General features: G+C 35.7%; 1 protein-coding gene across 7 annotated transcripts in view; it reads right to left on the reverse strand.

The window, feature by feature from the left end:
- Positions 1 to 15,905, reverse strand: part of LOC109045542 (netrin receptor UNC5D-like) — a 180,045-nt gene that overhangs the window by 33,003 nt on the left and 131,137 nt on the right. For all 7 annotated transcript variants that reach the window (XM_042748500.1, XM_042748502.1, XM_042748505.1 and 4 more), the window contains 5 exons: positions 11,246 to 11,426; positions 8,873 to 9,040; positions 5,182 to 5,346; positions 3,125 to 3,160; positions 1,087 to 1,275 (listed from right to left, as the gene is read on the reverse strand). In XM_042748500.1, coding sequence (XP_042604434.1) covers positions 1,087 to 1,275; positions 3,125 to 3,160; positions 5,182 to 5,346; positions 8,873 to 9,040; positions 11,246 to 11,426 — 739 coding nt within the window. The remainder of the gene's footprint in view (positions 1 to 1,086; positions 1,276 to 3,124; positions 3,161 to 5,181; positions 5,347 to 8,872; positions 9,041 to 11,245; positions 11,427 to 15,905) is intronic.

Here is a 15,905-nt window from a genome sequence, read left to right on the forward strand (position 1 = left end):
ACTTAATTATATTACTCTTGAAAAATGAATTATATTACTATTTTAGCAAATAGTCAGAGGAAAGAGGTGCTTAGCTCTCAGAAAATGTTGATTGTCAACTGTAGAACATCCAGTGGTACTTTAGTATAGGAACCAATTCTCATTATTAACTATTTTCTTATTAGCATGCCTATTATTAACATATTGGCTGTTTATTAGATATTAGTTACAAAGCACATATTCTGCATGACCATATTCTAATCATACCCTATACCTAAAAATATCAACTGCCTTACTAACTAATAATAAGCAGCAAATTAGGAGTTTATTAAGGTAAAAGTCGTAGTTAATAGTTTGCTAATAGCGAGAATTGGACTTTAAAAAGTGTGTAAAATTCAATAACTAAGTGCAAACTATGTGCTAACTACCTATAAATTTTACATTTCTTAGAAAATAAATGTCTGTCTTGTTATAATTTTATATTACATAGTTTTTAGATTTAAATTAGCACTAACTGCAATCCGGCTACCAACATATATATCAGGTCTAAAAGTTTAAAACTCAAATTGAGACATTTCTCAAAATGATAAATTATGATGGAACTGAAACTTGCATTTGTCTTTGTAGTTCATTTTGAAAAATGGAGACAACTGAGGATCAAAATAAACAGGACAAATGCAACAACAATCTTTCCATCATTAGAGCCAGCTGGGTGAAATATAAAAATAAATGAAAAAAAAAAAACTGAAGAAAAAAAAAATAGAACAAGATAAGCCTACAAGAAAAACTGTGTAAAAATAAAATTGTATTCCCTTTTTTTTTTTTTTTTTTTTTTGAGTTTTAAGCTGAAAAGTATATAGTGAAGCTTAGAACAAGAAACAAACTACATTAAAAACTTAATTCAAAACATCCTTAACATTTGAATGGAGTTTGCAGGTTGAACCGCTCAAGCTGAATTAACTTTAGGAAACTGTAGGGAAAATAAAAATTAGAAAGAAATTGCATTTGTTTTTCACAGTTTTTCACAGTTCTGCCTTGCAAACACTGTAATTATAGCGTGAGTCATAAGTGCACTTGGATCAATTTGAACTTGTTGTTTTTGCTCACCTTGCCTGGCACTTTTGAAGCTGAAGGACTGAAATCCTCCGGTCAGCGCGGATGAGTCGATGACATCAACACCATACTCGCTCTGGTTCCGCCTGTACAGCGTTACAGCGATGATCAGCACGACCACGGTAACTAAACCCGCAGCCAGACCAGAGTACAGCGCCACATCATTACTGCTCTCCATATCAGCTAGGAAAAGAGAAAACACATTTGAAGAGAAATACACAATGACTAAGCAATGACCGTGTTTCTTCCGAAAATGATTATATAAAGGTATTTATTTAATCACTCAAATTTCCATCAAATAGCTCAGGGATCTCATTTTGAAGTATTCAGATGCAACACAGCCACAAATAAATTACATAACCATAAAACACCTTCATCACAGAAGTCTGGCTTTCTCTCTTAGTCTCTCTAATGCTCCCACTTTCCCAGACACCTCCGGCACTAATGAAAGTTCTCTAGCGATGGGCGATTACAATCAACCCTCAACCGCACACCTGACTCTCAGCATGAACACATGCAGGGAATCTGGCAAAGCAAAAACCGCGAACCTTCCACAGGGATTTCGTGACAACACAGCTCATTATATTATCTCATCTGTAGTGATTAGGCCCTATCTGCCGACTCCTTTACACAAACAATTCAACCAGGACACTCTGAACAACAGACAGAACAAAGAAAAGCTAGCATGTCGTTTCTGAGCGCTCAAAAGCCTCTAGACGGGTAGGGAACATCAGACAAAGCCTGCGGCTATGAAAACACTAGCCAGAAACATGTGGAGCTGCACAACAGCAAACAGAGCAGGTTAATTGGGAGCTCTGGAAAAGTTTGGCAGTCTAATGAATCTCTTTTGCACTCGGGTTTAGATATTTGCTCACTTTGCTGCGTTTCCTTTTTGTTTTCCTTCTCCTTTGGTGTGTAACCCCCTCGTTCCCTTTCTCTGGAACTCCACTTCTTTGTGACTTCCGATTGGAGTTCAAAAAACACACACACAAAGGTTTTTTTTGTGTTTTCTCTTTTATGTTGAAACAGGAAGTGTGGGTACTATTTATTATATATCTCTTTAAAAAAAGAAAAGAAAAAAGAATCTATCTATCTATCTATCTATCTATCTATCTATCTATCTATCTATCTATCTATCTATCTATCTATCTATCTATCTATCGCAACTTAATCTCACAATTCTGACTTTTAGATCTTACTTTTGTCTTGCAATTCTCGCAAAAAAAAAATTGAGATTACTTTTAGTAAGTACTTTTAAGCAAAGAGTTAACATTCAGAGTTTATATCTTGCGATTGTGATTTTATTCTCAGAATTGCAAGAATTGTGAGATCACAATTATTAGAAGTCACAAAAGTTTTTTTTATTTTTTATTTTTTTTTTACATACAATAAGAGACTTCTTTCGAAAACATTTATTTGACTCTTACTGACCCCAAACTTTTGACTAAATTAACAAATAGTAAAAGGTTACGTTTTCCTAGTTATGTTTGACTGCTATAATCATGATGGGGACACTGACATTCCTCAAGCAAAACCTGTCAAAGATGTTTAATCTTTGCGGTGCATCATTGTCAAGTTAATGTGGCACCGTGTCAGTCATTGAGTCAGCACTCTGAAAGCTGTCTTTAAAATGTCATCGACTTAATTGGTTTTCCAGGTTGTTTCAAATGGCGTCCTGGATGATGATTCACTGGAAACCTAATTGTCAGGGCATTAGCCCAATGTTGAACAATGTCAGTGTGGAAACGAGCTTATGTAAAGGTTGCAATAAGGTTGTTTGTCGAGCGTGACTCAGAATGATGATAACAGTAAAAGGGGTTAATTACACAGACACCATGAACAGAACGATCATATGAAGATGGATGATTGTGATGCCATGCGGCGTTATTACATCATGCTTCATGTGCCTGTGAGCATATTCAAAAGTAATCCAATGCATGTAAATGAAATTATAAAACTGAAGTAAAAAAAAAAAAAATCAAAGCAAAAATGAAAAGAAACACAGTTGAAAGGTGAAGTGGCAGTGACTCACCTTGCGGAACCTTCACATCATGGAGCAGCTTCCTGTCTGCAAAAAGACATGTATAACATACTGTGAGACGCACAAACGCTGCAACTTTCAGATGCTCATGCACAAACAGTGCTCTAAGGCATATTTGGAAGTTGCAAGAATCCACTGGAGATATAAAAAGCCCATTTGGTGTGACGATGCATGAGCTGATCAAAGTTACGCGAGAAGAAACCTTCCTCCTCGCTCTTTCAAAAACCGAATTTTGAGAATTATGTAGGAGGTAAATAAAAGACAGCACTGAATCAAGCTGTCTAAACACAGATCTACATATGTATGACGGTCAATGACAGGCATGTAATCTGGAATCGCTGTCAAATCTTTTACACAAAATTACCACTCTCACACAGAATAGAATGTTACGGACGCATTAGTGTGCGTGGTTGTGTGTGTGTCCGCATTAGGTGTAGGAAATTGGTCTCTGATAGGGATGTCTATCACCGCTGGGCTTTAGACTCATCTGCAGAGGATGGCGAGGTGTACACCCTCCTCCCTCAGGGGATGGAGGCAGGAAAGATTGATTAAAGAACTGTCAGGATGATGAGCGAGGAGGATTAAAACAGAAGATTTCTGCCTCTCCCAAGGAATTACAAAACGGCCTGTCAAGTGCTGCTCGTCTGAGGGCTTGACTGACTGGTTTCATTCAGCCGCTGACAGCCTTCCACAGAGCACTTGTCTCTACTGATCTAAAGAAAAGTGAGATGATTTTTTACTGCTCTGTGTCTTTGTTGCACAGAGGAAGTTGGATGAGCTGTAACAGAAAATCAGGAACATACTGAGGCTCTTTATACATTTTACAACCACACACAGCGCCATGTAAAGTAGAAAGAATTACACCATCTGTAGGTTTTATCACTGACATTGTAAGTCAAAATGAATAAATAAATAAATTAATAAATAAATAATTAAAAAAACCATATTTTTAGCTGTTTTAATTATTTCAATTTAGTTTAGCCTGGTGGTAATGATGATACTGAGGACAGCAGTGCAATGATGATGACGATGACAATGATGGTAATGCAATGACGACATATATATGTGTGAGTGTGTGTGTATAGTATAAAAGCTATTATTCATTTCTTGAATTTCTTTATTAAAATGTATATTAATATATATTTATATATATATATATATATATATATATATATTATATATATATATACTGTATATATCATATTTTTATTATAATATAATATAGTATATATATATATATATATTATATATATATAAAAAGGTAAACACACACACACACACACACACACACAACACACACACACACACACACACACCCCACACACACACACACACATCACACACACAATAGATATATATATATATATATATATATATTATTATATTATGTATTATATATATATATTATATATATTATATAAAAGACTGGAAATTAGCAAAACCCAAAAGGAAGTTAAAAATGTAAAAAAAAAAAAAACACTATAAAATTTTTATTAATTTTTTCAACTTATTATTAAAACGTATTAAAACTTATATTGTTTAATATACAAACAATATTTATTTTTATAATAATACAAATTTCTACTGGTGCTATTTCAAATTTTTCTGTAAGTTGGACACCTTTTTTTCTGGTTAAGAACGACATGCTCCTTTTATTTATTCATCCATTTTTTTTTTTTTTTTCTGGTTTCATATTCAGATGTTTTTTTTTTGTTTTTTTGGGGGGGGGGGGTTCAATAGGTTTATATTGAGACAGTCTGTAATTTCCTATTTTTCACTGAATGCACTTTGTATGGTCTTGTAAAAATACCAGTAACACTTATTGCATTGCTTATCACGATTTTCTCTGAATTTCAGTTCAGTTTAATTCTACTTTGAATTACAACTCCACAATCAAATTTCAAATTAAACTAAATCCAAGATTTAAAATGCATTCTCAATTCAGTTCTGATTCCCTACATCCTGGTGATGATAATAGTGATGCCAGTGATGGCAGTTATAGTAATAATGATGATGACAGCAGTAATGACATGGTGACTATTACCCACCTTGAATACAGAGGTCTCCGGTGCAGTTGTCCGTGTCCAGGGCGGCTCCATCACACAGTCTTCCTCCATGTTTTGGCTCCGGGTCTGTACACTCTCTAGTGCGCTGCCTCTCACATTCAGAACTACACACAGACCACATAGTCCACTCGGCCCAGCCACCGTCCACTGCCACACACAAAGATAGTTTTCATTAGAGCACATAAAAAATTTATTATGCAGAGTTTGCAACTTAAAAATTTAAATTTATACTTCCTCTCAGACCAATCTTGTGTATCTGATATAAACGTTCTCTCAGAATTGTCACTCATTTCATTCCTCTTTCTGCAGGAAGTGTTCCTATAATTCCAGGATTTTCCCTCACAAGGTTTGTCTCTGACAAAAGCAAAAGACAATTTACTTTTGTCTTGTTCCATCAGGCTTTCCTCTTTACCCTAACAACTCCATCGGCTGCTGGTGTTTCCTCTGCGGCTAATCTAAATGCAAATGCCGTGTTTGTGTGTCTCTGTTGAGTGGGGTACTGGGGATTGAACTGGGGCTGGAGAGAGAGAGAGATAAGTTTTTTTTTCTTTTGCAGGAGTGACTGAGTGACCCTCTCCCTTCCTCAGATAACTTTTTCCCCAACATGACTAGTGGTTCCCATGTGATTGGTGCTTCCAATGAAACCATAAATTTAGCCAGCGTAAGAGCACCCAAAGACCCGGCGACTGATAACTCTTTTTTTTTTTTTTTGGCTCCTCTCTTTCATTCCATCAGGTTTCTCTTTCTGCCCCTCAGTCTTTCTCCTTTCAAATGTCTGTCTGTCTTGATTCCCTAAACTTCGACTTATGGAATTTCGTAATCCTAAATTCTTTTACCGTCAAATCTCTGTCACATACACAACACTCTCTTTCAGTTAGCTGTCTTTCTGAATTCCTTTCATCCCTGTTTATCTGTCTCGCTCCATCTCTCTAGCTCGCTATGAAGAGCATTGTATTGCGCTTTAGACAGTAAACAGGAAATCTGTGAGAATGACAGTGCCACATTAACAGAACGCAGATACATATCAACTGTAAAACTCCAGAGCTTATGCCCCTGAGTCAATTCAAATGAGCACATACTTGTTAATTTCTGGCTTTATATACAGGCTCTCAAGACAGATGGAATTATTAGCCATCAATTTTTGTTAGAAAGCAATTGTTTAATTTAATTAACAAGGCACAACAGTATCGTTCCCCCTCAGACCATCTTGGTGTCATCCTGATGATAAAACGTTCTCTCCAAATAATTGTCCCATCATTTTCAATTCCCTTTCTGCAAAGGAACGTGTTCCTATAATTCCAGGATTTTTTTTTTTTTTTTTTTTTTTGTTTTCCCCTCACAAGGTTTTGTCCCCCCCCCCCTCTGAAAAAACAAAACCAAAGAAACAATTTTAAAACCTTTTGTCCCCTTTGTTTTCCTCAGGCTTTGTCCGTTTTCACGTCTTCGCTAAATCATCTTCCCCTAATGCGACCACGCCCCCGCCCGAGCTATCTTTGAAGATTCAAATGTTTCACTGACGCGGCTTTAAGACTCTGCCCACACATCAGAAGACATCGCTGCGAGATTCGTGCTGAAGTTATTATTTTACTGTTTGCTTCGCGATGAGAGGAATAAGACATAATTCACCCCAAAAGATGTGATGTGGTTGAGGATTTGAGATTTGGATTTCCTCAGAAAAAAGAATGAAGCTTTATTCAGCAGAGTTCATATTCCTTGAAGTTCATAAACATGAGTAAGTCTCTACTAGTATTTATTTATCATCTATCCATCATACTAGATCAGACTTTTCCAAAGACTTTTTTCCAAACCTTATAATTCCCTGACTAAATGTATAATCCAAGTGAAATATTATGAAGTTTCAATAACAATATACACTACTATACCATTCAAAGCTTGATGTAAATAATATAAATGTAACAATAAATTTCCCATGTGATTGGTGCTTCCAATGAAACCATAAAATTTAGCCAGCGTGTTAAGAGCACCCACAGAACGGGACTTGATAACTCTTTTTTTTTTTTTTTTTTAGGCTCCGCTCTTTCATTCCGATCAGGTTTCTTTCTTTCAGGCTTTTCTGGCACCCTCATCTTCTCCTTTCAAATGTCTGTCTGTCTTGATTCCCTAAACTTCGACTTATGGAATTTCGTAATCCTAAATTCTTTTACCGTCAAATCTCTGTCACATACACACACTCTCTTTCAGTTGCCTGTCTTTCTGAATTCCTTTCATCCCTGTTTATCTGTCTCGCTCCATCTCTCTAGCTCGCTATGAAGAGCATTGTATTGCGCTTTAGACAGTAAACAGGAAATCTGTGAGAATGACAGTGCCACATTAATTGAAAGAGCGGATATATATATAATGTGTAAATCTAGAGGGTTTTGTGACTGTGGTCGTTTATTATAGTGGCAGATAATGCTTTTATTTTTGCTTTTTATTTATACAGGCTCTCAGACAGATGGATTAGCCATCAATTTGTTTAGAAAGCATGTTTAATTAATTAACAAGGCACAACAGTGAGGCATATTCACACCACCTGAATGACCATCCTTGGACTGTTGAATCTGATGGCAAAATGCACTTCTGGGTTTTCAAGAACAAAGAGCACATTTAATGCAGACAAATTTCCAGAAGAGCTACCATAACAATATGTAACAGTATAGATGAGTGCATGTTAATTTCTCTCTCTCTCTCTCTCTCTCTCTCTCCTCTATATATATATATATATATATTAATGTTGTGATAAGAAGTAATATATAACTTTTCAAAAGGTATAATTAAAAAAAAGTAAGGACTCGCTTACTTTTTAATTAATTTTTTCCCCTTAACAGAACAAATGTTATTATTATTATTATTTTTTTAATTCCTGTTCAAACATTGAGGGCCAGTAAGACTGATTTTTATTTTATTTAGAAATTAATACATTAATATTATTATTCAGCAAGGATGCATTAAATTGAACAAAAGTGTCAAATACATTAATGTTACAAAAGGTTCTGATTTCAAATAATGCTATTATACTGGACTTTCTCTTCATTAAAGAATCTTGAAAAAATGTATCACAGTTTCTACAAAAAATATTAAGCGGCACAACTGTTTTTAGTATTGAGTATCAGCACATTAGAATGATTTCTAAGGGATGTGACACTGAGGACTTGAGAAATTATGCTGAAAATTCAGCTCTGCCATCACAGGAATAAATCACATTTTAAAATACATATATATATAAAATAAAACAGCTATGTAAAATTGTAATAATATTTTACATATTACCGTTTTACTGTGTTTTTGATCTTGATGAGCATAAAAGACTTTCAACATTTTTTATAAAAACATTTGGCATAGAAACATACCAACCCCAAACATTTCAATGTAGCATATGTATAACAATGCCATTTTACACCCTAATAAGACATGACTGAAGTAATGATTCATAATTCAGTGAGTAAGTTCAGTAATGATTCAGAAAATGATTGAGTTGGAAGACCAATTCAAACCAGTAACAAAAGAACTGGCTCATAAAGCTCTAATATTTTTCACAAATCAGACTAGACTTATGAAGACATAGATTTAAGGATAACAGATTTGTTTTTGAGACACCCAGACCTTGCTGTTCCATCACATTCAGCTCAGCCTGCAAGCTCACAACTCAGGTTAACTGTTTTGTGTCTCTAACCTGGGCATGGAGAGGTGCAGGTGCTCTTCTGAACAGACATTCCTTCACAGAAAGCTCCTCCATTAAGCGGAGCAGGGTTAGTGCAGGTCCGCGTCCGCTTCTGAACTCCTCTCCCACAGCGGACGTTACACTCTGACCAGTCCGTCCAGGATGACCACCCTCCATTCACTGAAACAGAGAGAAAAAAGGGTGGATTAACATTGGCATCATTCTGTACTGCATTCTTTGAAATGAGCTTTAAGCATCATTACTGTATGGCCTACTAGAAGGCATTGTTTATCCACACCACATGGTTCAATCTGGAGAGTTTTGTTTCCCATGCAACTACATTAAAGCAAGCTCTGGAACCAAAAAAAGAAGACTTCAAAATCTCTAAATTAAATAAATAGACATAATACTAATCTCTCTCACTCTTATTGCTCACAAGCCAGTGATTACCTTTTGTGTCTGAATTGGCTCTTTTAATATTTATGAAATGTTTACACACAAATAATAAACTCAAAATGGAATCAATACCTTCCAGATGTGTGCTATTTCACAGATGTCTCTGCAATCTATGAGTATTTACATGCAACAGGATTTTAACAGCACACACAGCTCTATGAAATACTCCATGTAATTAACTCGACTAATGACTTGATCATTTAATTGGTACATGAAACTGGATTATACAGATATTACATTAGATGCCATTCCATATTGCCCAAGACTACATAAACATGCTAACACATGCTAACAGCCACGCTTAATGAGAAAAACAAATGACTGAAAGATAGATTCTCATGAATGAATGCATGAAGCGGACATGTGAAGGACAGCTAAATTTGAAAATAACCAGTAGTGGCAGTTTCATTAAAAAAAGGGTTGTTTTGAACTACCGCTAAAAGATATCATATTCTGTTTATTTATTATTATCAATTGGGGGAACAACTCACTACCTCCAAATGGCAAATATAAGACTAGCTAATTTCCCTTCTCTTAACCAGTGCATCATTAACACTGCTCTATGAACATTATCATAACCAACAAACAATGCATTTGTTTCTTTAATAAAAGCACACAAATGAATTTTCTTGTGACTGCTGAGCCCAAGGGACTGCTTGGAGTCATGTTAAATTGTAGATGCTACGCTAGCTGCTAAACGTTAATTGCGGATCAGTCAGCTAGCACTCAGTCAGCGCTGCCTGCTTCTGACAGCTGATGTCAAAGCTTTTCAGTGTGTTTAATCAAGCCTCTGAAACTGCCAGCTTTAGCCTTCATCTGTGACTGACTCTCAGAAGCCACGCAGAGGGAGAGAGTGCACCATATTACCTTACCATCAAAATATTGAGGATAAAACACTAGGAGACCATGTCAATTAAGCTAATGGAGCCTGAACCGTGGCAATGCTGGCCACACAGGGAGCGTTAGAATCATTAACTCATTATATGTGTTGACAAAAATAGATAATCGAACCCATACCAGGCGTCTAAGTGATGCCCTCACGCAGACACAGGTCTGGAGAAATGATGAAACGGTGTATTTCTACATTACGTCTCGCTTGATGAATTATTGGAGATTTGAAAAACGAGGATGCTGTGTCACGGGTCGTGGCGGGATGGTGATTTATAGGTGATCGTTTTTTGTTAACTGTTTGAGTGAAGGTCGGTGTAGGTGACTAAATGGATGGGCGACGCCATTCTGCAGCATGCCAATCTTTCACACATTGTGATCTGCCGTAACTCTTGTGAGAACCAGATGTTTCAATGCAACTTTTCTGGCACTTGCACTCAAAAGGATGAGATAAAGCTTGTTTCCTTCCCTATCATTTAAGGAATCTGTAGCTCTCATACCCCATACATACATTTGCTTATTCCAATGTCCAACATCACTGGCATTTTTTGTCACTGTTATTTGTCATTCTGTGCGCTATATGTCAGCCTGTGCGTTGGGGATTTTTTCAGCCACTCTTTTTTTACAGTTTAAATCATTACATCAGTAGGTGGTTACGAGTAAGTGATTCATTCATTTAAAAGATTCATTCAAAAATGCTGATTCATTCATGAACAATACAAGTGACTGCTTGTATGAGTGAGTATTTTTAAAACATCATTTGAGTGAATGATTTGAGGACTCGATCACAAAGAGTCACTTGTTTTGTTCCTGAATAAATCAGTGTTTCTATACAAACTGGTTGTGAATGATTTCGTGACTCATCGATAAAGATAGTCACTTGTTTTATTCCTTAATGAATAATGTATGATGTTGATGTTTGGTTTATTAATGTTGAATGATTAAAGGTTAAAAGAATTTTAGATTTTAGAGTAAAGTGTATTAAATAGCATACTAAAATCATATGTGAATGATAATGATATTCAAAACATGTTTCCATACCAAAGACTATGACTGTTGCTGTGGCGCTACGTCTTCTAGCAACAATGTTGCTGGCCAGGCAGGTGTAGTTTCCAGAATCAGACAGCCTTGCTTCATTGATGATCAAGTTGTGGTCGGCTCGAGTGTCGATATTGAGGTCTTCAAGAGAACTCACCAGCTCTTCATTTTTCAACCACTCAACCTAGAAAAAAAAAAAAAAACAGGCAGATTTGACAGCTTAAAACCAGCTTTTGTGGGTAAATCCAGACGTTTTAATGAAAGTTTACTGTCAATCCCACCAGCAGAAAAGCAATGCAACTGTGAGGCCACAAGCAAAAAGCAGCCCCCTCTCCTGGAATGAATCTATATTTTTTTTTAGGAGTGGAGTCTGTTTGGTTTGATTTGAATATTTTTTTTGACATTTTTTTGTATTTTTTTAACCAGCATGAGACCGTTCCTGACAGCCTATCTGAAGCAAACATCGCCCCCACATCAGCTCAGCCAATTAAATACAAGATACATTGTCAAATAAGACACCAGCCATATCAATGCAACAGCAAGCATTTCACAGTGACCTCTGTGTGACCTATCACAGACTGTCAGCACAAAAAAAGCATGTTCCGCAGCAGACACTTGCTTTTTTTTAGGTCACGTTCAAACCTGTCAACCTTGATCGGGTCACAGGTCACAGCTTATCCAATGACCTCATGTCAGTTTGAGGCAACTGCAAGGTCAAGTCCAGCCAAGTGTTATTTATTTAGCTCTGATGTTTGACGGTCTGATTCATTAGGATTTACAAACGTAGCAATGGCATGACTACGCGTCCTCCTCGCATGGCTGATCGTGTAAATTGCAATCGTTTGCCAACAGCCGCTAGTTATAAGTCGGTCCAGAGGGGCGGCAGTCGTCAGGGCACGGGGATGTGGGTTGATTTATGTCACTGCGTGTTTGCAGATTAAAAACACAGCACACCCCTTGGGAATCTCTGTTTATGTGTACAGTTCTCGCCCTCTGTGCTCGAACACCACGGCAGGACACATGCACGTGAGGTGAGCAAAATTGCTCGACTCCCTCTCTAAGGCCTTATAGAATAATGAAGGGAGGAAAATCAATATATCAGCCATCAGATTGTCATGTGTGAGAGATTTCTCTCTCTCTTTCTCATCTCCGTGATGGCCGGAGAGAACTCTTTCATCATATGCTTTTAATTTCACTCTTTTCTCCGTTCCAGTCCAGAGCTCCCAGAACGGCAGTGACTGCATCTGTCCCCTCTTTTTTTTCTCTCTCTCTTTCTCCCTCTCTTGCCTTTCCCTCTATTCTGTGGTTATGGCTGGAACGCAAAAGCTAATCCAGTCATGTTGCTAGTTGAAAAACATTACAGATCTATTAGTAACAGAAGTATATCTATCTGTACACACACACACACACATATATATATACACACACACACATTGCACAAATGTCAAAGAACTATCCTCATGAACATGAAGCATTAATGACAGCCTCTAAAGCATATACGTACTAAAAATAGCAAATACTTCATTACCCTAAATGTTTATGCAGATAAATAATTTATGTTTGATAAATGTTTAAATAGATAATTGTTTATACAGTTTTCGATACAGTATTTGAAAATGACATTGACACATTTCAATAATTTCATACATTATAAGATTAATTACATTACATAAAATGTATTTTTTTTTAATCTATGAAAAAACTGTCAATTAAAAAAGTATAAAGACAAATGCTGCTGTTTATTGAGAGTTTTGTATCCCTTTAATTGGTAAACTGAAAAATCAGAATGATTTGTTTCCAGACATAAATGTGTTTGCAAAATGGAGAAGAAAAAAAAAAAAACTGTTTGTGAATAATGCAACAGGTAAAGAGAGTGACATAAAAAAAAAAAATCAAGCTAAAATATGAAGTTATTGAACAACCTCAAAACAAGCTAAAGCAAGTTAGATACTGGATAGGAACTTTTCATTAAATTATAAATGTGTTTTATTGTTCATAGTCTATAGATGGCACTGCATGATTTGCTCCTTTTGTTTTCTAGACTGACAAGTGTTGAATTAGTGAATGGAAAGATTACACTGAGCAGTTAATTATTAAGACTATTATAAGATATCAGTAGGAGATCATCTGTGTACAGGAGCATAATTATCAAAAAGAAAGAAAAAAATCTCTTAACCCTTAAATGATAAAACCTAATTCAATCATTTATTGGTTTACTGAGTATTAATATTAATTTACATATATTTTCAAACTACCTCACAGACTCAAGTTCATTTAACCCTGTGTTCCTAGATCAAATACACAAAAAAGCCTGTATTTTACCTCCAAAAACCCTCTCATGAAGATCCGTATTACTTGTTATCTAAACTCTTTCATTTTCATTCTAATTATTTCCCTATCTGAGACCTAATCTAAAGCTTTTCCTCTATCAATGCCTCCATCTCCCTTCTAAGAGTGTTTGGGAGAAATTCCCTCTTGTTCTTTACGAGTGTGTGTGTGTTTTGTATTCAAATCGCAGGCTGTTTCTGGGTCTGCTGTGGGCCTCTGGGGGGGAAGCGCTAGGTTGGAGGGAGATGGAGAGATGAGAGAGGAGATGAACACTGAGGGACAGATTCAAATGGGTGTGATAAGCCTCCGGCCAGGGAACAAAGGAAATTAATTTGCTTAATTAGCACATTTGTTCTAATTAAAGGCCCATGAACGCGGACCTCCACAATGCCACGCCCACCAACTAAGACCGTCAAAGGACAATACAGATAACCTCTGATGTCACGCTAATTGAACCTCTTTCCAAATATACTTTGAAGGCACAGACCAGCATTACATTGGTTATACAGGCCTGCGGGAGTTTCCAAAGATACGACAGCTTCGAGAGCCCATAGGGCATCAGGACTGCCTGCGAATCTTAAAGATATAATCTGAGATCACGGTCTAAAGATGGATATTAATAGTTTGAGAACTTCATAGAAAAAGAAAAGAAACTAAAATATTCTGCTTGAGCTGTACATTGGTCATCTAATCAGTGAACACTGGTTGGTGCACTAAAGTTTTAATTAGCTCACTCATATACAGTACAGTAACAGTCTTATATACGTATGGGAGTTTCTTCATTTATGGTCACTTTTAACCTTGTGTACTTTCAGAAAATAAACTATTTATTTAATATATGATATTTACCTTGTGTTTATTTACAGTACCTCACACATTTCTTAATTCTCATCTAGATGGTTGTCTCCTTGGAAACAAAAAAAATTAGCAAGAAAAAATGAATAAAAACATTTATTTCCAAAAATACGAATTAAAATGGTTTATGATTATTGCTCTTTTCAGATCATATTTTTAAACGTAATAATTCATATAATTAATATAGATTTTCAGATTCTGAACAGATTAAATAAATGAAATGAAATCATTCACTCACCCTCATGTTGTTCAAACCTGTATGACTTTGTTTGACCATGGATTTTTTTTTTTTTTCTGTGAAAAAACTAGGCCTTCATTTTGCAATGAATGTCAAAAATATCCAATGTTGTTTTGGACCCCATTACCTTTTATTATGTGGTCAAAAACAGTTGAAACATTGTTTAAAATATCTTATTTTGTGTTCCAGTAGTGTAAAAATAGTGTAAAAATAAATACAAAAACAAAATCTATACATATTTTTTTTGATAAGTAGTTAAATAAATGATGAAATGGTGAAATATTTACATGGCAAGACAGCTGATCCTTATAAAAAAATGTATCAAAAATTAAAAAAAAAAAAGAAATTTATTAGTTTTGATTAAAAACAACTGCAACATATAAAAGTGGCCAAAACTGAAGAAACACACACACATGGGATATTTAGCACACACACACACACACACACACACACACACACACACACACACGCACACAAAAAACATGATGTGAATGCATATATCAATTTTAATTAAATTACATACTAGTCAGAAAATTCTAAGATAAAAGTCTCTAAACTCACAACACAAAAACTTCAATAAAAAATTGCTAATACATGAGTAAACTCATATGCTACAACCATTTACATGTTAAATACCTGTTTAAATGATAATTGTTTTTTTTTCTTTTTTGAAAGTACAAACCATTTTATTTCAAGTAAAATAGACTAAAATGTACAAACATATTGATATTGACTACATTTTTGTCAAGAAAAAACTTACTTGACTAAGACAAATTTTTAAAAAGTGTAAAAAAAAAAAAAAAAAAAATCACTGCCGCCATTAAGAAGTTACACACTGCAGTTAATCATATTGTTACGTTGAGACGTTCCAGAGGCCAACAACATGGACAAACTTTCCGGGTGGCTACATCCAAAAAACAGGCTCATTCTCAACACTGAATCTGGCACGTCCCTAACAGGTCAATCCAATTAGCCCTGAAACGGGTACAACACCTCATAACATCGTCATTCTGGGTAAAAATCACCCTTTAGATTTACATTCATTGAGACGGAAAGTGAAAGTGACAAGAAGGCAATTACAAAAGGAGGTCTAGTCCGGGTTTATTCCATCCTACTCAATTAAGTTCCAGTTTCATTAATGTCCCTTTGCATCACTTTGCTTCAATCAAGTCCATGGCCCCTTATGAACGCTACGGTGACTTTCACCGAATCGCATTAAAGAAATGAACTTTCCAAATCCAA

The sequence above is a fragment of the Cyprinus carpio genome, chromosome B21 (genome assembly GCF_018340385.1).
Source record: "Cyprinus carpio isolate SPL01 chromosome B21, ASM1834038v1, whole genome shotgun sequence".
NCBI classification, from domain to species: domain Eukaryota; kingdom Metazoa; phylum Chordata; class Actinopteri; order Cypriniformes; family Cyprinidae; genus Cyprinus; species Cyprinus carpio.